The 26,873-nt window shown below is 41.1% G+C and overlaps 1 protein-coding gene across 2 annotated transcripts in view; it reads left to right on the top strand.

Moving 5' to 3' along the window:
• LOC102216115 (glutamate receptor ionotropic, kainate 2) overlaps positions 1–26,873 on the top strand; it is a 65,676-nt gene that overhangs the window by 16,727 nt on the left and 22,076 nt on the right. The window contains exons 2-8 of one of the 2 annotated variants that reach the window (XM_005731034.1): positions 1,168–1,335; positions 2,314–2,571; positions 5,004–5,185; positions 6,121–6,174; positions 7,630–7,803; positions 24,357–24,500; positions 25,356–25,463. In XM_005731034.1, coding sequence (XP_005731091.1) covers positions 1,168–1,335; positions 2,314–2,571; positions 5,004–5,185; positions 6,121–6,174; positions 7,630–7,803; positions 24,357–24,500; positions 25,356–25,463 — 1,088 coding nt within the window. Of the gene's footprint in view, positions 1–1,167; positions 1,336–2,313; positions 2,578–5,003; positions 5,186–6,120; positions 6,175–7,629; positions 7,804–24,356; positions 24,501–25,355; positions 25,464–26,873 lie in introns of both variants that reach the window. The other variant, XM_005731033.1, reaches the window with a different exon arrangement.

Genomic DNA, 26,873 nt, shown 5'->3' with positions numbered 1-26,873 from the left:
CTCGAAATGGCTTGCAAACAGAAGGTTGGGTCAAAGCCAGAGCAACTACTGTAGGGATAGCTGCTCTAATTGACATCCTAAAGATCCAAGACTTGTGTGAGATGGGTGTTTATAGCAGTCTAAGAATGACTTGCATCACCTGTGGGACCATCTACAATTTCAAAAGGATCCCAAAGACAGAAAATAGGAGAAAGCATACCAAGTCCAGTGTAAATACATGCAGATAAATTATGCTTGACATAATCAGAAAACAAGACACATTTGTAGTGGCTCACTTTAAACATTGATATTCTTTGTCTCGGATCCTGAAGTGCATAAATAGACCAGCTGGAGCATTAATTGTCCCTGTTGTGCTCAGAATAACTGACAGTTCTGAAGGATGCTATTTTAAACTGACAACACCTTTCTTTGCAGCAGTAATTATAGTGTCTGGTTATGTAAAAGTTTTTATTTCATCAGTTACAGACACCAAAAAGGTAACAAGATTTGCCAGACAGCAACAGAACCAACCGAGTAAACAGTGAGATATACAGTTAGGTTCATATGTTTTTAATTAGTATTGTTAAAAATGCCCCAATGGCATCTTAATTTCTGATTTGATTGACCTTCTCGTTATCTGTCTTTCTGACTTGCCTCTATTTATACCCACTTTAAATATGTTTCTGATTTCCCCCGTGGCTCTTATTCTCTCGTCTACCTTTTCACTTTAATTTCCCTCTGCTCTTGCCCGGCTTTCTTTGCTCGCATCTCATTTGAGAATCATTTAAATCAATGGGACAACTGGTAGAGTGAACCTTTCTGTCAAGGCTGAGCGAGGGAGTTAAAGAAGGGCAACCACCCCTGAACTCACCTCCCAATGCAACTAATTGCCTATAATTACGCCGACGACTGCCACAGAATGCAAATCAGCAGGGATCCAAATGCCTACTCCGCATTGTAAATCTGTTTCATGTCAGCATGAAACTGAGCTGTGAAAAGCATTGAACACAGCAGCATCAATAATATGAGTACAAATACTTAAAAAATGATGCACTGCTTGAGCTGTAATTGCCTGCATCATATCCATCATTTACTTGAAGGTTTCTTGTGTTAAGGAATCTATGGCAATTATAGGAGGCTGGACTCGCCATTCAAACGTCTTGTTCTCTCCTGCTTTTTATCCCTCAGGAGGAATATTTGAATCCATTGAGAGCGGCCCCTCGGGAGCAGAGGAACTAGCCTTTAAATTTGCCTTGAACACAATCAACAGGAACCGCACATTGCTCCCCAACACCACGCTGACCTATGACATCCAGAGAATAAACATCTTTGACAGCTTTGAGGCTTCCCGGAAAGGTGAGTCAAGAGGAATGGAAAGGACGTTTAGCTGAATCTCACTGTGAGTGCTTTTTGTTCTTACATGAATTAGTATTTTACAAGTAGCCATTCAGACAAACGCTGCACACTCTACTTTCCTATTTGAGTGTCAAATCGATTCATGTTTTATCAGTTAAAAGGATAAAAGTAATGTCCATGTATAGCTTGTATTTTTATGCTCTAAAGCCCATGTGTAATGCATTAACCTTTTGTAAAGGAAACCTAAAACCTGCCCTGTTGGTCGCTGATGATGGACAAGCATTTGTGTTCATGGTGTCTGAAATCTCAATTTACTGCTCACAGTAAAGAAGATTATTGCATTATTATTATTATTATGAACGTGTAAACCGGGCAGTGATTCGAGATAAAACCACAGAGTACATCGTAGAGTATTTTCTGTTATTCGCCCCATCTAACCACTAATGCAGTTTACATCCACAAACGACTTGACATTTATTTGTTAAAATGGGCTACTAATTGACAGAGTTTAAAGAGAGTTGAGCTAATGAAGGGGAGAAAAATGACCAAAGATACCTTGTGAAGTCCTCACAGTTGCGAGGCTTATTAATTTGCTATTTTTTTCCCCGAGTGTTCCCATCTTTTTTTTCCCCCTTCTCTTTGTTTGCCCACATCAATCACAACCACAGTGGAACAGTGTGAAAGATGTTCTCCTTCCTACTCAAACAGAGGTCCAGCTTGTATAAACAACGCTCCGAACCGCTAGCGGCTATAAAAGAAAATTCCACAGTCGGAATTAAGATTATCCGCTGGGCTGAGGAAATTATTAAGCACCGGTTCTGTTTATGTTTTGGTTGCTTCGGGTGACATGTGGACAAAAAAAAGAAAAAAATTGAGCAGAGAATATGAGATATAGTGAAACTTAAAAGCATAACCGAAACATGAAACTAACTGTCTTTTTGTTTTCTTTTGTTTTATTTTTCCTTGCTACCCCGTCAGCATGTGACCAGCTTTCCTTAGGTGTGGCGGCCATTTTTGGCCCCTCACACAGCTCGTCAGCTAACGCGGTCCAGTCCATCTGCAATGCTTTGGGAGTGCCCCACATCCAGACCAAGTGGAAGCATCAGGTGTCAGACAACAGGGACTCGTACTATGTCAGCCTATACCCTGACTTCTCCTCCCTCAGCAGAGCCATTCTCGACCTGGTGCACTTCTTCAAGTGGAGAACAGTCACCGTGGTCTATGACGACAGCACAGGTACAGGTACAGTCGGTGTCTGTCTTCATTTTCCACTGGTGCGTGTTTTGTGTGATGATGGATGTGACAATTCTTAAAACCAACCAAAAAACAATGTCCAGTAAGAAAGAAGTACCAGGTGATCTACAAAAAGCAGCAGTGCTGCTCAGAGTTCAGAGAGTGCTTTGTAACCTGTCAAGTTAATTCAGAAATCAATAGCTTACTGTTCTGCCTTAGTCCTCCAGGTGCTGCCCATGTCAGTCTTCCAGGAGAGTGAGCAGCAGCACAGAAAAAAAACGAGAACCACATTACCCAGAATGACCCTGTGTCTCTTCAGATTAATGCAATGCAGAATTGTAGTATGTGGGCGCTGACAACAGCCATTAATAACACACAGAGACACTTGATCTCTGAGGGTGGCAATCAAATGAGTCTCTGAGCCATTTTGTCTATCCTGTGACTTTGCGGAGTGCCTCGTAACGTGCTTTTTAAAAGGCGAGTCGTATTTTAGCTGGAGTACAGTGAGAGTTTTACAAGGTAAAGTATAATCACTCTAGAGAAGATAACAATATTCAAATGCGTATTCACAAGTTATGAGCTTTTTGGCATGACGTGGTTGACAAGTAAATGTAAGTAAATTACAGAGCAGAGAGGAGGATTAAATTTTCAGGTTGCCTAATGAATTCAATTTCTTCTCTCCACCAGTCTATATAGTCTTGTAGTTGACATCCTATGCAGCGCCTCTAAATAGATACGAGAGCCCTTTTGTTCCTTTTGAAAGCATCACTTTTACAGCCATTTGACTTCTTCAAGTGTCTCTTCTTCCACATCTGTGATATATTGTAAATAGCCAATCCTGCAGCGTTCTAGCACTCATACATTAACCTCAGCTGATATCCCATTGGCTCGTCCCGCTTGCCACATTATTTTGACTCATCTCCTTGACCTCCCCTCTCTTCCTACCTTGGAGCTCAGTATGTTAACACCCTCACTCTCCTGCAAACTGTCCCGGAGAGATGCCAAACGGGGTGATCTCTCACCTCTCTCTGCATCAGATAGGAGCTGCTTGGGCCTCCTCTGTGGTACGTATAGGCTGTAACGCACCTGACGCCCTGAAAAGTGTGACAGCTGCACAGCCATGTTGTTTACCCCCTCCGTTTCCACCCGGTCTCAGGCTGTAATCACACAGCTTCATGCTCCAGAGCCCCGCACTGCTGATTGGAGCCTATCTGACGGCTGACAGGAAAAACTATCAGAGGGGATAAAATATTCACACACAGCCGTTAGAAGATCCAGGGGGAAAGTCTGAAGGAATTAGCCAGAGCCCACAAACATCTACAATGACAGTGTTTCCCAAACGTTGAGCTCCCTTGACAGATTTTTTTTCCTAGCTTAACACCTCCCAAAGTGTCAGTTCGAACAAAAACAGGGAGACGCAGACATGCCCTAGAGTAGGGATCTATTGGGATTACCTGAGGAAAGCTGTATAGGTTCAGTATTCCTCCCTACAATGGTACTTTTCAAGGCGAGACCTGCATGTTCCTATTTCACACCAATCTTTCTATAGGCCTCAGGGAGACCCAGCCCCACTCACAGTAAGACCATTAAACTGCTCACACAGCACTTCATTTCAAAATAAAAAATAGGCTGAGCTATCTTAAAGTGGTTGAAAAAAAAAATCCTATCTCTCTCCAGTTCCCTCTCAAACTATCCTTGCTGCTCCATCCATTTTTATACCCATGACAAGTAATCATCTCTCCCATCAATCCAGCCTCTTTCATCCCTGGACTCTGAAGTTCTTTACTGAGGGAGAAACTCATTGTAATCTCATCACAGTATCTCCCGGAGAGCTTTCTACCTGAGCGTGTGGTCGAGAAATGAAAGGTGAAGATTGTAGCTCAATGTGTGACGAAGGCGCCGGGCTCCCTGGGGGCAAGTACAAGCTGGGCAAACAGAGCCTCTCTCATCAGAACACGTCTGAAGTGTATGTGAGAGAGGCAGAAGAGGCAGGATTGACCACGGCTTTCCATCTGGATAAAAATTGAACCTATTCCGCGCTATTCTATGGTATCATGGAAGACAAGAGCAAATCACCATTTGGGAAGCTTCTTTCAGGATGGGACTTTCTGTAGGAGGTTGCAAAATGAGGCGCTCTCTGTATTGTGGTTTTTGTTATGAAAGAGTGCAATGTGCTGGCTTGGTGTAACATTCTCTTGATAAGTCTGTAGCTGTCTGTTTGCTTGCCAAGCATGAGTAGGAGGATCAATAGACTGCGGATTAGGAAGACATGCATATGAGCATATTTTTTCTGCTGAGAATACATGACTCCAATTGGTCTTCGTGGCCTCCTTAGAATCAGAGTTACTTCAAAATGGTGGCACATCAAACACACCATATTGCTGCATCTTTAAAATGGTCCTTTCACACTATATATGTATCCTCTTTGTCTGCAGGTCTCATTCGACTGCAGGAACTGATCAAGGCACCTTCACGATACAACATTCGTTTGAAGATCCGACAGCTGCCCACAGAGACCAAGGACGCCAAGCCACTTTTGAAGGAGATGAAGAAGGCAAAGGAGTTCCATGTCATATTTGATTGTGGACATGAGATGGCTGCCTGGATCCTGAAACAGGTATCAACTCACCTTAATGAGCCCTGATACTCTCTTAGACTCACGGATGTCTACTGCATTTGTGAACAGCATAAGTAATTTTATCACACTGTTTCCTGAATTTAGTTAAAAGTAAGTTAGCTACTGTATAAAATTTACATAATTTCCCCTTAAAGAAATTTCCACATGCTACTGAGTACCCAGACTCATATATATACATATATATATGTGCTAAAATAATCAACATAAGTCCATTCGTGATCCCTATCTTATTCTTTCTCCCTTTAAGAACTGCTGCAGATCTGTACATCTTTAATCCTTGTGTGTTAGATATCTACTCGTGGCCCGTCATAATGGATGCTTTCCATTGTACATATTTTTTTTCTTTTAAATTATAAAGTCTAATTCTGCTCACAGGCATGTTCAATTCATTTAGCAGAGGCGCATTATTAATGAGAACCGTGGGGGTTGTTGTTGAGCTCAAGTCTTCTCACAAGCATATTGCACAGTTGGAGTTCTCTCTATAGCTGTGTGTCAAAACTAATGATTCTTTATTGTGGCGCATATTTTGTTTGTTATTTATCGTTGCATGCACAATGCAGTGCCGAGCCCGCATGGACTTAGGATATAATGTACAACGTATTGGGAGAAACGTGAGCAATGTGGACGCATAGACTGATTTTTTCAAGCAAAATTACTGTCAGTGTCATGATACCGTCTCGGCTCTGAGTGTAATAATAACCGAATAAGTCTGTTCATCAGTCATCAGGACAATTAAAAATGCCTTGGCAGGCCCCCGCTTTCACATTTTTTCCAGTCTCAGGTGCCTTTCTGACAGGTGTCAGGGTGGCAATATGTATTAAATAACAGGTCAATTAGTAATTCTAATACCACAATTCATTAAGCTATTTGTAATTGACTTTTAGTTACTGCTTGCTTTTTATTTCTCCCTGTAGGCCCTGGCAATGGGTATGATGACGGAGTACTATCATTATATATTTACAACCCTGGTGAGTACCCTGGGACTTTTTTGTTGTTGACAAGATGTGATGATAGACTGTGTTTTGTTACTTTTTTTCCTTTTTGCACAGCCCCGTCCACTTGATAACGTGCTGTTTGGAGATATTTCTTCTTCTGAGCCTATTGTAGTGCAAACATTAATCTGTTTTTTTTTTCCTTGTTGCAATGAAAAATTACCTGTCACTTTTTCATTTCTGAGAATACAATTTAATACCGCTAACCGAGAACTAGTCAAAGAAAAACATCCCATTATTTTCATTTTATGTGAGGCGTTTTGAACCCGAAGTGCAAGTTGACTTTGCGATCACAGAAACCGATGCCCTTGAAAGGCTGAGTCATTGTTATGCAGTCTATTATAAATATACCCTTTGCATTCCACTGCGTCTGCTGAGAAAGTTTAACTTGAATTTATTTTCTAAATTCTGAACAACCTTCTCACCTCACCTGGCTGACCACTACCCAGAGTTTAGGAAACAAAAGCAGTTGGAGGTATTTTATTCTCACTCCAGCAGCGATTGAAGTTTGCTAAATTTCTTTGATCTAGCCGCTACAAAGATTGCTTCTCGCACTCCAGATGAAAAGCAGCACATCTTCACTGAGCCCAGAGAACAGAAGACTGAGAGCTTAGATAATAGCCCTGAGCAGATGAGACTGTCACCCATTTGGTCCATTATAGCTCTAACAAACAAATAGCCCGCTGTGTTGTTTGGAACACAGTTGGAAAGGGTGAAGAAAAGGTTAGAGAAAACTGACCTGAAAAGACATTTACCATTGCAGAGGACATGTAACTATCCCTAGTGCATCCACATACAGTAAGAACCTGACTAGATGAAAGGGGAGTGAGTGACAGCAGGTATGTCATTGGGAAAGGGAAGAGAATAGTGATTATAGGCCTCTTTCGGCGGCATGCTGTTTCTTGCCGGGATGGAAGCATGCCTACTTTAACATCAGTCAGTGTTTGGCAGAATTGGAAGCCAGTGTGCTGGCCCGAGATGCTGCACACTGGTACCAAGCCATTCATGCTGCTCTCGGAATAGGACAGCAAACATTGACCACGGCAGCCCCATTCTGCGTCCATCACCCGCTGTTTCTCTGTCAACTGTGTTGTTGCATCCCAGAGACATCTGCCTGGTGAGATGCCAGACATGCTGCATGCGGGACAATTGGGTCGTCCTTTTCCGTCCACATGATAGATGGCAGTCCACCAAAAGCATGCCGGTAACCTTGAAAAGCTTGCCTTTATCAAGGCTACTGTCTCAGCATAAGATGAAATAGCTCCTGAAATCCCTTCAACTGCACCCTTTTGCGCTCCCTCATTTGGCAGTGGCTGCCGCTGAAACGTCGACTTGTAATTATGAAAATGAGCGATGTATAGCAGTGGAGGAGGGAAGATGAGGAAATCATGATTTTGTTTTTCAGTTACATTTTGATCTTTGTGCCTCTAGGACCTTTTCGCCCTTGACATGGAACCATATCGCTACAGTGGAGTCAACATGACCGGTTTCCGCATACTCAACACAGAAAACTCTCAGGTGTCGTCGATCATCGAGAAGTGGTCAATGGAGAGATTACAAGCCCCACCCAAGCCAGACTCGGGCCTGCTGGATGGATTCATGACGGTAGGCCCAAACCTTTTTATCTAAGATGTGTACATCTTACTGTCCACATAAAAATAAAAACTGCCCAAATAATTTGGATGCCATACATAAAGTTTTTGGGTTTTTGTTTTTTTGTTTTTTTTTTTGATTGATGAAACAAAATGAGTGTTTTGAAATAGAGCGTAGCTGTGGAGGAAAAGAACTGTAACTGAGTACCAGTTGTCAATCACAAACTCAATTGTGAGGGGCTCCTGGGGTGGGTACCGCGTGGAGCTTTTGAGTTGGTGCTCCTGGGTCTAAATGCTCCGTAATGAGCTGGTGTGAATGGTAATAGCCGTTTATCTGCCCTCCTGCCTCTCACAACTCTCCTCTGGGAGCGTGGCCAAAATATGACAATCTGTCAGTGTTCATGCAGAGAGAGGGAGCAAATTGGATGGAAATTATGGCCCTGGTTTTTTAGGATGGCATCCAAAAAAGCATGGGATAAGGTGATTTGAAAGTGAAAACGGGAATGGAGCTCGTCATGGACATTCAAGGTCCCTTTCTGGGTCTGTTGTTGTAAACAGTCAATTTACTCCACCTCCCTCACAACACCTTCCTTTGAGACAAACACCTTTTTTTTTCTTCTTTTAGCCTGCCTCTCTTTGTTCTTGGCAGACTTAAGATATGGTTTCTAAAATCTGTGCAATGAAAGAAGAATCTTTTCATTAGAGACTTTAAAGACAAGCCTTTGAATTAGCCACAGTGCATGGTGTCTATTCATATCAATCACAGCCTTAATTCAAGCTTACACATGATCAAATATGAACACACACAGTTTGTGATGAATTTAAATGTGTGGGGTTTTTTATGTATCTACATATATTACAGCCTAAGTTGTGTCAGAAACATTCAGCATGCACGGCTTTAAAACAGAAATGTAATATTCTATTTCCCTCAAGCATCGGCATGATGCACTTGATTTTTTTTTTTTTTTTACATCAATGGAAATTAATTGATTTCAGTGGAGATGGCTGAAGTGATTAATTAGCATTGCATGAATCATTTTGTCAGATTCTATCCTATGTATTGACGTATCTCATTGGATTAGAATCACTGGGCTGAATAATAAATAATGCATCCAATAGCATGCTTGACGGAGTGCATGCTAGTCTTGGGTATTTTCGTTTCACCTTAAGACAGGTCTTTGTAATGAGCGAATGCAGAGAGTGCAGCCTGAATGTACAAACACTGCCGTTTTGATGTTATATTAAATACATAATGGAGAAACGGTTTTGCTGCTCATATAAAATGATTCTGTACTTAGACGGAATATGAATGCGTTTTAAATAACAATCTGCTTTTCCGTAACGCAAATACAATTCTTTTTTTTCTTTTTTTTAAGTCATTCCATAGATTTTCCTGATACTTCAGCTATACCGCCTCGGGTTAAAGGTGACACCTATAAGGGTGTCATTAAATAAAGCGGTAGAGTGCTGCAGCGGCCAGCGTGTGACCTTCCACCCCCGACCTTGCCTCTAGCCTTTTATTTCTCCTCTCTGGTGCCGTGTTCCTTTTCTGTGCAGTACAGAAGCCTTGCTGGGCTCTGGGCTTGTTTGTGCTCGGTGACCAGGCAACAGTTGTGTAGAGATGGTTACCAGGACAACGCCATCTGTGTCACCTTGTGATTGACTGAGATGAGAGGAGGTAGGGAAGGGGAGGGGTGAGGTGAAATGGGTTGCGGCAAAAGGGGGGGGTGTTTGATGAGGAGGAGGGGCGAGAGAAGATTGGACAGGAAAGATGGGGGAGAGGGTGTTACAAATATTGAGAGGTGCATCTGATGTTTGCTTACGCCACTAGCCCGGTGTTGCAGGGTAGTGAATAATCACACAGACACTTGGTGCTTTGGGTGAGGCCAAGTGTCTGAGGAAAGGACGCATAATGAGAAGCCCTTCCTCAGACTAGGCAAGCTCGAAGCCGCAGACACACTGAGCCCCTGCCTCCTAACCCTGTTTGGCAGAGGTATCTCTGACATGGAAGGACACATAATCAAAATAGCAGGGCTAATTAGTCCAGTTATTTTTGCGTGCGTGTGTGCGTGCGCTGTTGATCTTGCTTGTTTGTGTTGACTCTTTGACAATATCCCCCGAGTAAAGTGAAGCTCAAGTTGTTTTAACCCTGCGTCGTGAGGTGAATTTACAGCAACTAAAGACCCGCAGCCCGTGTACTGAGAAATGCACCCAGCAGATTTATTAGATATCTCGTGTCTAATCTGATTATTATTTTTGTCCCATCTGTTTCTAATTATTGCCTTCAGCTAATGAGATATTTGCTTTTAATGCTTTGTTTTAATTTGAATTATTTTAAATCCCCGATCGCTGAGCTAAGTATATACCAGGATTTAACTAAGGAGAAGGAAAAGAGGGAAAAAAAGATCTTCCCAGTTGTATGCCTCACTGAGGTTTTAGGCCTGGATATTTTCTGTATCTCCACCATTTCATTTATGTCTGCATTTCATTGAGCTATAATTACCACCACAGAGAGCTGGATGTTCTCCAGTGTCATCAAAACAATTGAAAATTCTGGTGTAATAGCTCATAATTATCACTCTCTTATTAGTAGAGAGCAATTGTTTGGATAATATGTTGGCTATGACATGGGTGTTGCTGCTCCTTTCGATCACACGGGACAAAAATAAGACACATGGGTGAAATTAATTGAAAACAACAAACACTACACAGAAATGCTCCTCAACAAAGGCCACTGTAACCATAATAATAATAATAATAATAAGGATAAAGGTGTTAGAGTTAGATTTGTAATTAATATGCACAGAGTGGTTGGATAGCTCCCTTTTAGGTAGGTAGTACACAAGAAAGTGCAAAATCTTTGGAAATCCTGAAGCTGTTCATATTTAACAGTGTATATGGTGATCATTTTTAGCTATTCAGTGTAATTGCATTGCATTACTGCTTTGATGTGTAATTGTTAGTGGCAGCCTGGTGTTCCCCCGTGGGATAAAAATTACACGCCTAACAGAAAACGTTACATGCATATACCGGGTCCCATTTGCCAGATTTGCAACTTGCAAGCTGTGATTTGCAATATGAGATGATCTCCTGCATCCTAATTTTAACACATTTCATTAGGCTAAACAAACGGCTCGCACGTCGTGCCTGAGCATGTGAGAGCCCTTTAGCACTCGCACATGTACTAGTGAGTAAAATTGACTTGTGAAACGCGGCGCTGCCAAGTGCACACACCAGTTGTTTTTGTAACACGTGCCTCTGGATGCTATTCTGAAAAGCAAATCTGGAGCACGCATGCATTTAAACAATGCGAAATGCAACATTTAATCGTTTTCTTCATTAGACTTCTCTCTTAATGCCGCATGACACGATGAATCCTCTGTGCCCCAGTTCCAGTCGAGACGTGTTTGCTTTCTCCGGTGGTTAACGCGTTTAAACGAAATAATTGCATGCGTATTATTGGAATGATCTCGTCATTACCACCAGTAACTACCAGATCAACAACGACTCAAATTCTATCAGCGGATTTAAATGCAGTGTTTGTGTGTGTCACAGATTGTGCCTTTTAAAATAATTTGTGATAAGTATACTTCATTTCTGTTTGGGTTCAAATTAGGGATAATGGGAGCAGAAAATGAATTAGGAAGAGAAAGAGGAGGAAGCAGTTTTGCCCAGAAATGGTGCACAGGGGGTAAAGAGCAGCAGGGAGAGAGATGAGAACAGATACCTAGCTGCATTAACGAGCACTGCTGGGAGTAAAGTGGGAGACACCCACACAGCGAGAGCAGAATGAAGGAGCTTGCTAGGTGGCTGCTACATGCCATTAACAATGGGTTTACCATGGATGTTTACATTTAAATGTGTGTTTGTGGCGCACAGCATGTATGTTCGAAACACCTACACGAGGATTCAGTTGCCTGTTCCAAGAGGGGAGGACTTGGCTCAGATTTGGCATCACTACTGGGTTTGATACAGAGCATGACTGCCTGGAAACTGACAATAGGAAGACAATATTGACACACGAATCCCTCTCCCAGTGAGCTTCATTCATACAATATTCCAGCCAAATGAAGGTCCTTGGTGTGGGTGTTGAGCCAAATGTGGTGCTCCCCAGTGAGAATACTATTGAATGCATACTGTAATTTTGCTTGATATGAGTCACACACAAAAAAAAACTTGCTTGAAATTAAACTGAGCAGTTGAGGGAATCCTTTTATTTGTTCAAACTGACTTCTACCCCACAGCTGAAAGTTCAGCAGTAGCATAAATATTCACATATTTGTTTCATCATTTATTATTTAGTGGGATTTTTTTTAGAATTCTGTTTTGTACAGAATTCAGCTGATACATATTATTTTGAAATGTAAAATATCTCCTTCTTACCATCTCTGATAACAGCATTTATAGATTTTCTCAAACCTCCTCCAGTATCAGTCATTTTCTAATCAGTCGTCATTACAACCTGGTCTGCTTTATATCGACAAACCGCTTTTCTTTGCGCGGAATCACAAGGCGCTTAGTTATTGTATTTGATATAGTACAGACAGAGCTAGCAGAACAAACGCCACATAGGTTCGCAGGTTGGTTGCGTCCATTAGAGCAATGTGATCCCCCTTCCTCTGATCCCGGTTGGCAGAGGAGAGAGCCTTTTAAAGACAGCGACTGTGGAGAGCAGACACTCGATGCCCTGTGCCGGGCACCACCAGCTGGGCTTGGCACAGTATCAACATTATTAGCACCAGTGCTCCCTTGGTCCATAGAAGCCTTTTGTGAGTGAGAACAGCCAGGGGGAATTAAAAGGCAGATTTATTATCCTGCTTTCCTTTGGTTTTACTTTCTCAAACACATTTTACTTCACTGTCTTGTTTGCTTGTTGTGTTTACCTTTGTGTTAATAAAGCAAATCAAATTAAGCACAGTACGGACACGTTTTTACCTTGCGTAAAGATTAAACGCAGACCACACTACACATGCAAGGCAGAGATTCCTCTGCAGTAATGTAAGCACACCCCCGCTGGTGTTATGTATAGGACAATAAGGGAATTTGCAATCAGAGACTGCAACCATCATCAGATCCCTATCATCCAAATAGCCCCTGGAGGCCAGTGCAAGCAAAAGAAGCTGTGTATTATGGTTGCACTTAAGCTCAGGAATATTGGGTGGCCTTGGGATCACTTGGCAAGCTATCATCTTTCAAGAAGCCATCCCACCCACCTACACTCACAATCACAATCACATGGATACTCAATATACATTTATACATAATTGTTTTGCAAAAATGTATAAATTGCCATTTCTTACTAATAGCTATATTAAGGTAAAAATAAATATCCTAAAAAATAAGAGAGGAATCCAGTAATCTTCTATAAGCAAGAGCTTTCAGACACATAAACACACAAACATACACAGCTGTATACAAATGAGATATTAAAGAAAAAAACTAAAGAAAAAACATCGACCACAGGTCACTGTAGCGTCAGCAATGATTCTGACACATAGCTGTTTATTTGGTTGACTACTAACAAAGAATATGATTCAGATCATTTTCATTCTAATCAGAACATTCAAAGAACCCCTCAGGATAAAGCTGATCACTCAGATTTCGTATTGATTTGCAGTGACGCGAGAAAAATAACCCACAGCATTCTGGCAACCCCGAGTGCAGGGTAAGAACCTGAAAAAGGCTCCGGTTTTTTCTTTCATTAAATATGAACATATCTTGGATCTTGTGCTGTTTACTTCTACTTTACTTTATTTCCAAATACCAGTTACTAATTTAGTTTCTAATTTCCAATGTGCATAATTGGACAACTTTTAATGTTTGTCCAGACGATTAAAATTCTTGTGTAAATATAATGCGTGTGAAAACTTTTGGTAAAAGTATGTCTCTCGTATGCACCCATGAATACCACGGAGTATTTCATGTCATTCTGCAAACCAGTTATTGCAGTTCATACACAAAAAAACTGCATCGCATAAACAACAGAGTTTCTTGTTGTTGTTGGTTTTTTTTTAATTGATACCATCTTGCTACTCTGGTAATCTGGGGAAAGACCCCCTAACAGTAAAATGGCCACTGTTAGCATTAACCCAGATGTAATTAACACTGCCTGTGTTGTTTAGACAGTGGATCAAGTGTGGACTCCTACATCCTCCATTTTCACTCTTCTCTCCTCTCTGGGCATGCGAGTCCAACAGATGGTAGGGAATTAAGAAGGACTGTTCAGTCCTTTAACAACCCTCCTCTCCTCCTTCACCACACTGCCGTTTAGATCTAGCATTCTGTCATAGCTGAAGCGCAGCTTTAAATGACCCCCTCATTTAATCATAAAACATGTTTTTTCTTCTTTCCGAGAGGTTGAATAGTAAAAGCTTTGTCACTCTGGAAATTTTGGAAGGCATTTGACATGAACTGAGGGAGATAAAAATCTTCAGAACGGGCACCTACTAGCCTCTTTAGCAAAACCTGGCTGGATGCTGATTAAATACGAGAAAAGGCCATCATATTAAACAGGCACTTAATCAGGTGAGGGTTAGGCTGCATGGTGTTAATTAAGGCGGACTCTGAAATGGACCGTGCTGCCAGAAGCATGCTGTTGCCTGAAGGGTCTGGTGGGACACCACTGCTCTGAGCAATCACGGTCTCTTTTTGTCAGACTTGATAAAGTAGTCAGGCACGGCATCATATTTGATATTTCGTGCAGTCGCAAGCTGTGATATTTTTAACCATGCTCGTATCTTGGCTCCAGAGATGGCGGGCAGTGTGTCACTTGGCTGGTACGTCGCGTTGTGGTTTTGAGTGAACATTTTTTTGGATGGGACTGTCAGACATTTTTTGCTACAGTCATTTCCAATTTAGGTTCTTGGTCTTGTTATGTGCTGAATTTTTAAAAATGGAGGGGAAAGTAAAACAAATCTTTGTAGGTAAACCCTAGCATTCTGGCAGCAACACCAGTAGTTTGTTTGGAGCAAACAGAAGATGGACTAGATAGTTGGCACGCGCTGCCTGGGCATATTTGAACTGCTTCACCAATTTAGCTGTGTAAACCAACTGTTTACAAAATCTGACTGAGATATAAACCTCTTGCTCTCTCCCCTTCTGCCTTGAGATTACAATTCATCAGCATTAAAGGGTTAAACAAGAAAATAGCATGAGCGGAGGTTAGCAATAAAAGAAGTATTTGAAGCAAAAAGATCACTTAGACATTAATAAAAGCACTATGTAAGGTCAAAATGGAGGTTTTGTCAACATTAAAGCATCTGTCAATGTATGATAAGGGCACCTTAATAATTTTACATCAGTACTAAATCAATATATATAGACATCAAACAGAGTTCTGCTCGCATTCTCATGATTCCCAGTGGACCCTCTCTTTCAAACCAAAAACCTCTGCAGTGTAGTCCTTTATTCCCCTTTAAAGTGTGCTTAAATCTACAATAAAACCATGAATGTGCTTTCACATAAATCCAGCCACCATCAATGAATCAGTTACCCAGGGGTCCTTGTTGGAAGAAGCGAGTTTTACTTCCCTGTGACAAAAACCTCATTTAAAAAAAAAAAATTCCACACGGCTGCTGCTCTGTTGCTTCAGCATGTGGAAATGCAATGTGAGAAAGGGATTAAACCTCTAATGCACAAAAGAAAAAGGGGGAAAAAAATAGCAGTGACGGCACTGGCAAAGCCCTCATACATTCATACTCTGAGCAATACTCACACACGGCTCTGTGAAATACTTAAGAGAGCAACTGGGGAAGGCAGAGGGACGACAAAGGGGATGAAAGGGAGGAAGAGCCAGGCTGAAGGGGGGAGGGATCGGGGCAGAGAACAGGCAGGCAGAAAGCGAGGAAGAGACACGGAGTGGAAAAGTTACGGACGGAGAGAGCGACGGCAGTACACTGAGTCGCAGTCACCCAAGGGTTTTTTTTTTCCTTCCCAAAATGATGTGAATGCCTGCTCTTCCCTCTCTGCTAGGAAACCCAGAAAAGCCATAATATGCCCCATAAATCACATATGTCACATTTCTGTGTTTTTTCCACTCTAGTCTTTTTCTTTCAAGAACCGAACATTTGCACAATTCTCAGTGCAGTGACTTTCATCACCCAGGGTCTCATGTAAGACGCCACTGCAAGAAATACAGCACAGTGCAAAAGTTTTTGGCACCAACTTTTGGAAAGCTGGTTTCAAATGCTACTGGGATTTTTTCATATTCAAAAACACTAAACACTTACTCAGTGTTTTAGTGGCCACTGTTTCACAGGATCACCTTTCTCGAGTACACTTGCTGAGAATTTCTCACTGAACTTGGCATTTAGGTTGTTAATAGCAACTTACCACAGTTTCTTGTGGATTTAGGCAGCATTAGTGTCTTTTTTCCTCACTTCATGCAGTCTCACGCTGACTCAAAGATGCTGAAATCTGGGCTCTGTGGGACCCATACCATCTGCTCTGGGATTCCTTGTTATTCTTATTGCTGAAAATACTCCCATCAAGTCTGGCTGCATGTTTAGTGTTATAATATTAAATTAATATCAGGCGTCTACCTAATGGTAGCGCATGATGAATGAGAGCAGAACTGCAGCACATGCTATATTGCAATTTATTTGTCAGTGTACTAAAACTAGCAAAAACATGACAATGTAGACGGATTTTCTTAGGCATCAGAAACATCTGTAAACTGTTTTCTTCTTGGAAATGTTGGAATCGTCTGTTATTTGTCACTTGTTGGAATACATTTGCATTATTTTAACTCCAAAATCTGGCTAATGTGTCTCTGCTTTTGTGCAAAAACACAGAAAAAGAATTTGTAAAAACAAAAAAGTTTCTAATATGAAACTTTAGCTTTAACAGGGAGATCTAGTTAGCCCGTCTCCAGCATTATCTTCATACCAGCTCGTCAAAATATGACCAGTTGGTTATTTTTGTGCAAAACCACAGTTTTTATTACCTCTTCTATCTGCTAGCTGAATGCATCATAGGTGTTGGTGCCAGATGGGCTGGTCTGACTATTTTAGAAACTAATGATCTACTGGGATTTTCTCATACAACCATTTCTAGGAATGATAGAATAGTCTGAAAAAGAAAAAAATCCAGTAAGTGCCAGTTCTCTGGGCAAACATGAAAGCATGGATCCATTCTGCCTTGCCTCAGTGCTTCAGTCTGCTGCTGCTGGTGGTGGGGGGTATTTTCTTGGCAGAGTTTGGGCCCTTTAATACCAACTGAACAGTGGTTAAATGCCACAGCCTACCTGGGTGTTGTTGCTGACCACGTGCATCCCTTTACGACCACAGTGTACCCATCTTCAGATGACCGCTACCAGAAGGATAAAACGGCATGTCACAATGCTTGGATCATCTCAAACTGTGGCAGTGAGTTGACTGTACTCAAATGGCCTCCACAGTCACCAGATTTAAATCCAATAGGGCAGCTTTAGGTTGTGGTGGACCCACAATTCAATTCATGGATGTGCAGCTGACAAATCTGCAACAACTCTGTGATGCTGTCATATCAATATGGACAAGATTTCTTAGTAGCACCTTGCTGAATTTATGCCATGAAGAATTAACCTCCTCCGAAGGCACAAGCGGGATTAATCCAGTACAAAGTGTACCTTAAAAAAGCGCTTTGTATGTTTAAGCCACTAAGCATGAACATGTTGAAAGATTGTGGCTACGGGGTTTAACTGTGTGGTTCTGAGTAAACATGCCTAGAGGAGTCTCCTTTTGTGTCTTGTTTTCGAAAAGGAAAAGTGCTTGCTCCAGTGTTTCAATCAACAAACGGTGGAAAGTGGTATTGATCTTCTGAGTCTCATCAAGTAATTAAACATCGAGCAATTAAGTATATTTTTCTAAATTGTTATTCTAAGTAATGGAGCTGGAAGTGACAGAGATGCTCAGCCATTGTCAGTGAGCTCATATTTGTCTGAGCAGGCAGCTCGCTTTTGTTTTCCACACTGGTTGGAATTCAACGAACAATTATGTACAGACATTTCCCATCAGTGTCCATACTTTACACGAGAATTTAAATCTCGGCAGATTAAAAATAAATGCAATATCTCTGTGAGCGGGCCTGTGAGTGAGATCGCACGCCCTGATTGAAGTTTAAATTATAAACCATTCCGGGGATTTTTTTTAATAACAAAAGAAAAATCAAGAGACGATGTTGAGACGTAATTGTTAAAAAGTTTAGAAATGCCGCCATTTATCTGACAGCAGAATCTGAGACTCTAATGCTTCCACAGACGGTGCAGTCAAGCAGCACAAATACATATAAAAAAATGAAAGAAATGAATAATTACCTCCTTCTTCTATCAAATCATCAAACCCCATGGGTCCGCGTGTGATCCGAGGGCAGAGTGACTTCAGCTCCAAGAAAACAAAGAGCTTCCCTCTCTCCTGCTGACATTGTGACTCTGATGCTGACGGCAATGCTGTGGGGATGTGTGTTTGTTGGGGTGCATATTTTTACATGTTGTGTGCGTGTGTGTTGTTGATCTGTACCTGGCATCTGCAGTGCAGTGATGCATGATAAATAACAGGTCATTGCAAATCTCATTAAGCCTAATCAGATGTATATGATATATATAAATAGTGGAGTTTCACTGTCCATAAGCAGCCGTGGTGATTGTGAGCACGTGTGTGTGTGTTTATGTGTGTTTTGTTTATAGGAATGCTGCAAAGAGGATAGCTGATAGCTGAGGTGAGAAGAGAAAGAGAGATGTCGTTTTTCATGGCGCTACATTATCAGAGGAATTATGGCATTATGCACAGGTGGAGAGCCGGTGTGAATACTGATGCAGCGAAAATGAATATATTTGTATAAACACACACACAGAGACAGACATGCACTCAGCAGCTTGCTCGGTGGAGTTTGCAGTCCACCTGATTGAAATGAGGAAACTGCATGAAACTACGGCAAACCAGGCTTGCCTGTAGGAAGCTTGCACATTGAGGTCGGTCACTGTCTGAGAGCGATCTCCTTCGTGTGCGTGTATTCGGTGTCCGCACGTCTCACTAATTGGTTCTCGCATGCATCTTAATATATTTGCATGTTACTCACGTATCAAGTTTATGAGAGGGGGGGATATGCAGAGATGAACTAAGATATAAAGGACTGGAAAGGAAGATGTACTGTGCAGAGGTAAAATGCAAGTTGTAAATTGAAAGACAATTTTTTTCTGGACTGGTACGTTTAGTGATGGTAATGAGCAGTGTTTGATTTCAAATGGTTATGTGGGTGTTTGAGTGAAAGAGAGCGAGAGAGAGAGGAGTGGGGAGAGAAAAGAGAAGGACAAGGAAACAAAGGTTTTGGGCATCTTCTTTGAAACCCTTTCTCTGCTGTATCTGAGTGTCCCAGGGGTTTGAGATTGGTTCCACTTAAAGCACTTAAAACACCCCACAGGACCTGTGCTTGGCTCTGTAATAAATATCAAGATCGCTCTTGGATTGTTTTTAAATTGAATGCAATCTGCCAGAACTATGAGCCATCATTTCATATTTTTTCCTCCTTGATCTTTGCTTCCACTTGATGCCAGCCTCGTTTTGCTTCCATCATAAAGGGATTTTCAGGAATAGTTCTGTTTCAGAGTCAGAAAAAGATCTTTGACTTATAAATCATTTGAGCCAGAAAATATCTGATATATCACAGAGATCAAAAGTTAAGAGATGTGGGAAATATCTCCACAAATGATTTTAAGAATGCTACCCATTCATTAGGTACACCTATTCAACTGCTCATTAGTGCAAATACCTAATTAGCCAATCATCTGGCAGCAACTAAATACACTGAGGATTGTAGACATGGTCAAGATGACCTGTTAAAGTCCAAGCTAAAATAAAAAAGAGGAGGGGGCGATTAAAGTGACTTTGAACATGGCATAGTTGATGGTGCCAGATGGGCTTATCTGAGTATCTGCAGAACTACTGATCTAGTGGATTTTTTCCCACACAACTATCTCCGGGGTTAACAGAGAATGGTCTAAAAAATAGAAGATATCCTGGAAGCAGCAGTTCTCACTGCTTGAAGGCAACAGAAACTTAAATAACCACTCATTACAACCAAGGTATGCAGAAGAGTTGAAGCACTGAAGCATTAATGGGCTACAGCAGCAGAAGATCACACTTAGGTGTCACTCTGGGCATTTAGGAGCTTTAAACTAAGGCTTCACACGGACCAAAACTAGATAACATGGGAAAAGTAATGTTGCCTGGTCTCAGTTTCTGCTGCAGCATTCGGATAGTAGCGTCAGAATTTGGTCTAAACAACATGAAAGCATCAATCCATCTTGAATCAACACTTCAGGCTGCTGGAGGTGGTGTAATAGTATGTTGAATATTTCCTTGGCTCAGGCCAATTGAGCACTGTTTAAACACCACAGCCTACATGAGTGTTGTTGCTTACTGTGTCCACCCCTTTATAACCACAGTGTATCTATATGTTGATGGCTGCCTGCAGCAGGATAATGTACCATGGCACAAAACTCTAATCATCTCAAACTGGTTTCTCGAACATGACAATGACTTCACTGTACTCAAATAGCCTCCACAGTCACCAGACCTAAATCCAACAGGGAAGAAGAACAAAAGATTCACGACACGGGTGTGCAGGGGACAAATCTGCAGCAACTGTGTGATGCTATCATGGCACTGACTGTTTCAAGCATTCTGTTGCCACAAAGGATTAAGGGAGTTCTGAAAGCAAAGGGGATCCAACTGGTACTAGAAAAAATCTACCTAATAAAGTGGTTCAAATAAAGGGGTGGATGGAGAAGTCAAAAGTGCAAACACAGCAGTATGCAGAACTGTGTTTATACTATAATACATGAAATATCCCATTGTTACTTAAACAATACCTCATGTAGACAAACCTGTCTTCTGTGACCACAAATAAATACCTGTTGCCGATAATGTTTTGTTTTGTTTTTTCAATCTAATTTTGCCATGGATGTGTACAGACAGCTCATCATAAAGTAGTCTGGCATTTATTCTACTATCCTAGCTGCTGTTTGTCAATTGTACTCATACTACATGGATTTCACAGTAGCATGTCTTCCTTGCCACTCTATTATCACATTTACTTGTAAAGCAGACATAATAACATCACAAATAACAATCAACAGCCCTGTGTAAATTCAGAGGTCAGTCATAGTAATTATCATGTGAATGTGCGACTCCACTCGGCTGTGCGGAGCTTTATAGAGAGTTTCAGCTCAGTAAAACAGGAAAACAGAGCAACTGTACTCTTTTGGTTCAGTCTCACCCCCCTCGTCGCAGCATTGACTGACACTGCTGCTCTGTATCAGCAGGAGGTATAAAATGCAACTGTTTACTAAAGGTTTATGATATCAACTGGAAATGGGGCACAATTTCACAGCTCATTTCAGCTGCCCCGTAAGTCAGCAAAGAGTCTTTTACTGTTTATGCAGGTTTAAAACCTTTCATATTTCAAAGCTTAGAAAATATTTGCCACTGAGGAAGATACCCTGCTTGTCTCCAGTGCATATTTATGTATTTGTGCTTAAGAAACTCTCCATATTTTTTTAAAAGGAAATAAATAATTTGGACGAGAATAAAATCTTTATGGGTAGCGCTTTCTAAGACAGCTTGGTAATCAGATGGACAGAAGGTAATAATAATGAAATAATGTGTTATTACCACTTAGTTACAAAGTACTAATAACCAAGTACTGTAATAGCTTGTATCGACAGTGGCTATTGTGGTTATATATGTCTAGCTGGGGGTTTTCTTGCGTGTTTGTTTGTTTGTTGGCTTGTTTTTGAAATATACTGACTTTCAAGTGGTCGTAACCTGATGTGCTGCGATAGGTCTAGGCTGCTGAGGGCCTTCCCATGATGCATTGAGTGTTTCTTCTTCACTCACCTTTTGTAATCACTGTGTGCTTACACACCACTCTGCATTTAATCATTAGTTACTATTAATCTCTGGCTCTCTTCCAGGCCTGTTTTGCTTCCTTCCGTCACCCCCAACCGGTCATGGCAGATGGCTGCTTCTGCCAGAGGTTTCTTCCTGTTAAATGAGCCTTTTTTTTTTCTTCCTATTGTCGTCAAGTGCTTCCGCAAAGTTTAATTGTTGAAATGTTCTTTGTATAATTGTGGGATCTTTGCCTTACAATATAAAGCACCTTGAGGTAATTGCTGTTGTGATTTGGTGCTATTTAAATAAAATTTAATTAAATTGAATTTTATTGATCATTATTAAGCCTACTTTCTGGCCCTTATTGCACAGTTAAATATAGTCCAATGTTACTTAGCTATAACCATTGTTGAGTCAAGATGTCATTTGGTAATTATTTAGATATTGCTTCATAATTTAGTGTTATAACATTCTGTTTCCATATAGTACCTTCTTGTGTCCTTAATTCAATATTACCACATTATTACCAAGCTCTAATAGAAAAGTCTTCCTCTTTATGCTACAAATAGCTTAGGAATAAACAAACAGCTCAAAATCTGGCATTTCTTGAAGGTAAAGGCACAAGTTCATCTGTTAAGCTTTTCTAAAAATGAATCATCACTCTCCTGTCACACATCAAGCTTGTGCTTAAGCACTCCAATTTCACTTCACATGCAAAGCTATGAAAAGTGAACTAAAAATAGACTTCCAAGTAGAGAATTTTGATAGATTTTCGAAAACAAGATGTAAGGCTGTTATTCCCAGAAGTGTATTTCACAGAACATCTTTGTAGCCAAGACGATTAACTGAAAAGACAGTGCGCACCGCAGTTTGACCCAAAAGAATAAAGAGTTTGTCAATGGAGGAGTTGGAATGTGATATTGACTGATTTTGGAATGGGGGAAAAAATCAAGTAGTTTAGAGGAAAGTTAAAAGGTCAGTGGCAAAATTTAAATGAAAAGGTATTTAAAAAAGAAATAGCAGGCTCGGAGATTTAATTTGAATTTCATAAATTCTGCAATGCCACAGCCAAACTAAAATCAATCAAAGAATATTATCCATGGAATAAATGCATTCAGAATGTGTTACATACTTTTGAAATTCAGTGCAGTGGATGGGGATTGAATGTGAATAATACTTATATAACTTCTTCTTCTTTTTTTTTTACATAAATTGCTAAAATAACTTGATTCAGTCCAACAGCAAGTCTTAGTCGGCCAGCAAACGAATGATTGGACGTGACAAACTTTCCGTTCAAAGGAAAGAAAATAGTACTGACTGTGTTTAAAACTCCTCCTCGCTATTCAAGAAATAGAGTAGTGCAGTGACAGAGTCTTTTCCTAGTGAGTATTTGTCACGAACACCACACACACACACACACGCACACTGCTGCCACTGGGAGAGCAGATATGGCCCTAGCTGTTCCCTTTTCCAGGAAAGCATTGGGGATGAAAGAGCGCAGAGATAGGTCTCCCATTCTCTGATCTACTGCTGCCTTTGACATCAGCAGTCATCAACTCCAAAAGAAGAGGAGAAAAGGGGGGAAAGAAAAAAATCATCAATCTTCCCTTCACTGCAACCACACATGAACTCCATCAACTCTGTCTATTTTTCATTCCGTTTCTGCTACCAGGAAACTCTCTCTCTCTTTTTTTTTCTTTGCTGTTAGAAGTAAGATGCATTCCTTTACCTGACCTCTCACCATTTATAAGGCTTGGTATAAAGTGCACAGAGAGCACACGCTTTCTCCTGCTTCTTGCCCTCATGTATGAAGTGGATGCTTCACAGCGCCTATAGAGCAAATATAGGGAACCAGCAGCTCGGCAGCCTCCTGCTACGTGTCGAGCTGCACTGAAGGCCAGCTCATTTTCTCTGGCAGCAAGCACATTCACAAAGATTCTATAGCTGCAAATACTTTGCGGTCTCAGAGTAACTCCTCTCACTTCCTTGCAGTTTGGTCATCCACGACTTGTCAAATAAGATCACCATAGTGTATTTCAGCCTGTGTGGGACCGTGGAAAGTGGATCTGCGATGAGCTGAGCGTGGAGTGTGTCAAACTGTGTGGACTGACGGCATGAAAAGAATTCATGTGTGCCAACTGGAGCGGTGGAGATAAATCACAGCTTGTCAGTGTGTGAGAAATTTCAGCTCCAGCGTTTACGCCCTTTGATGACTTATTATGAGGGTTATATGCATAGCTGTCTTAGGTGTTTTTCAGTGCAACCCTTTGTCCTTTGTACTTAGCATGTTACACTGAGTGTGCCAGAGAGAGAGTCGTCCTGTCTGCACCGGTGCCCGTTTTGCGCTCCCTCTCTCTGGGGGAACAGGCACACCCATCAGCAACCATTAGTCTTCACACTGACGTGGCGCCCTTCCACTGAGAGACTTTCCCTGGCAGAGCTTTCTGATTGCCTCAGACAGTGGTTGGATATTTTTACTAACAAGCTGAGACACTGTGCCATTTGTGTGGGGCATTTACTGCTGGCTCTACTCCTAATTCATGTTGTAGTGACTTATGACTAAAGCAAGTCATCTGAGACTTCACACAGTTTCTTATGTCCCTGCACAGGTGAATTAATGGGGAGATGAAAGGTTGTGTGGACAGAAGTATCAAGTGGTCTTATAAAATGTCTAATAGTATTACCCTCCTGTTTGCAGACCGATGCAGCCCTGATGTATGATGCCGTGCATGTGGTGGCGGTGGCAGTGCAGCAGTCGCAGCAGATCACTGTGAGCTCTCTGCAGTGTAATCGCCACAAGCCGTGGCGCTTTGGAGGGCGTTTCATCAACCTTATCAAAGAGGTATAAGGTCACTGTTTTCAGTGTGCACTCCAGCTTGACCTTTGACCTGTGGGATCTACTGAACATTGTACCTTTCTTATTGTGTTATATGGATTAGCGCAGTCATGTTTGCAAGCATTTTATGTGTGCATTTCTGGAATTATTTAGTTAACACATGTGATACAGTTTCAGTGCAGCTTTCCAATCAGCCTTTATTGGTCGAGAAAGCTGTGGTCATTTATCACAGAAACCATATAAGCATCTTAAATAAGTTTATTATCTAATCATTCATTCTAAATAATCTTTATAAAAAAATGAATCCGCAGCATTATCCACAGTAACTACATTTTTTGTTGTTTGTGCCATTGTCTTTCAACCACACTTTCTCAGTGCATATCTCCACCCGTGTTTATATCAAAGGCTCTGCATGCCTCCTTAACTCTAGTCAGGGTCAGCCATTTGCTTTGTTCTACAAAGCTCTTTCATTCTCTGGATGGTATCATTGCAGGTAATTTTCAGAATGAGCCATTGTAGTAGCTGGTGCTTCCTCCCCCTCCTGTGTCTGCTATCACTCCCCATGCCCGTCTGTTCCTCCAATGGCTTTGAAGTGAAACTTCAAGCACAATGAACCACATGCATAATGAACTCTTACCTGTCAAACCTGCTTCTGTTCTCGCTGCTTTATTGTTTCTTGTTATGTTGTTGAGATAGACAGTAAGGGGAGAGCCAGATGGAATTCATAATTGGGAAAGAAAAACTTTTATGGTTAGGGGTTGGATTGATATTGCTGAGAAAGGCAATGTCTTAAGGTTAATGGAATGACTGCGTTCAGAGCTGAGGATTTTAGTTCATCGTGCTGTGTATTTCTATCTTTAGGCACACTGGGATGGTTTGACAGGACGTGTCCTTTTTAACAAGACCAATGGACTGAGAACTGATTTTGACCTAGATGTCATCAGTCTGAAGGAGGAGGGGCTGGAAAAGGTGTGTCACTCGTTGGTGTAGCTCATGCTTGCAGTCATGGCAAAAATAAAGTAAGCCCTCTTTTGATTCTAAGGAATCGCGTTATAAAAAAATAACTTAAAAGTCTTAAAATGATACCACATCAGATGATCTACAAAACATTAAATATTACACAGTGTCATTATTTATTTTTAAAATTAAGCCAAAATGCAAAGGTAGTGTGTGAAAAACTAAGTACATTGTTACTGCTTCCACAGGGATTAAAAGGGTAAGGAGCAGCCAAGTGCTGATAATCAAATGGACTTGATTAATTGATCATCAGTAAGTGTGAGCACCTCTATAAAAGAAGAAGTTTTGGCTGTTTGCTGTTCTGGAGCTTTCGCCGTGAAGAAAAGACATTAGGAATAATCCTAACGAAGCAGTTGGTGCTGCCCATCAATCTGGGCCATTTCCAAACGATTTGGAGTCTATCATTCTTGAATGAGAGAGATTATTTGCAAGTGGAAAACATTCAAAACAGTTGCCAGTCTTCCCAGGAGTGAACGTTCCAACAAATCCACACAGAGAGATCGCGCCATGCAATGCTCAGAGAAAATAAAAAAAACCCAAGAGCTACATCTCAGACTCTACACACCACAGTTATCATGTTAAATCCTAAAGTTTGTGACGTTACAATTAGAGAAAGACTAAACGGACTAAATGGCTTGGTTTAAAGGGATTTCAGGGGAAAGTCTCCTCTTTCTAAAATTAACATGGCAGCACAGCTTAGGTTTACAAAGTTGCATCTGAACAAACTGCAAGGTTTTTGGAGTGATGTCCTTCGGACAGATAAGATAAAAGTGGAGATGTCTGGCCATAATGTAGATCTCCATGTTTGTTGAAAACCAAACACAGCATATCAGCACAAACACCTCACACCAGCTGTCGAGTCCAGTAGCGGAGGGGTGATGATTTGGGCTTGTTTTGCAGCCACGGGACCTGGGCACTTTGCAGTCACTTAGTCGACCATGAGTTCCCTTGTGTATCAAATTATTCTAGAGTCAAATGTGAGGCCATCTGTCAAACAGCTAAAGCTTGGTTGAAATTGGGTCATCCAACAGGCCAATATCCCAAGCACAGCTGCAGATCTACACCAGAGTGGCTAAAAAAGAGAAGAACTGAGGTTTTGCAATAGCTCGGTCCTTTTTATATACAGGGGGTGCAGAATTATTAGGCAACTTCTATTTTTGAGGAATAATTTTATTATTGAACAACAACCATGTTCTCAATGAACCCAAAAAACTCATTAATATCAAAGCTGAATGTTTGTGGAAGTAGTTTTTAGTTTGTTTTTAGTTTTAGCTATTTTAGGGGGATATCTGTGTGTGCAGGTGACTATTACTCTGCATAATTATTAGACAACAAAAAACAAATATATACCCATTTCAATTA

Source organism: Pundamilia nyererei, unplaced genomic scaffold, assembly GCF_000239375.1.
Source record: "Pundamilia nyererei isolate P.nyererei 1_Seehausen unplaced genomic scaffold, PunNye1.0 scaffold00041, whole genome shotgun sequence".
Taxonomy (NCBI): Eukaryota; Metazoa; Chordata; class Actinopteri; order Cichliformes; family Cichlidae; genus Pundamilia; species Pundamilia nyererei.
Note: the sequence above shows the minus strand (reverse complement) of the source record. Positions and strands in the feature narration are given on the sequence as shown.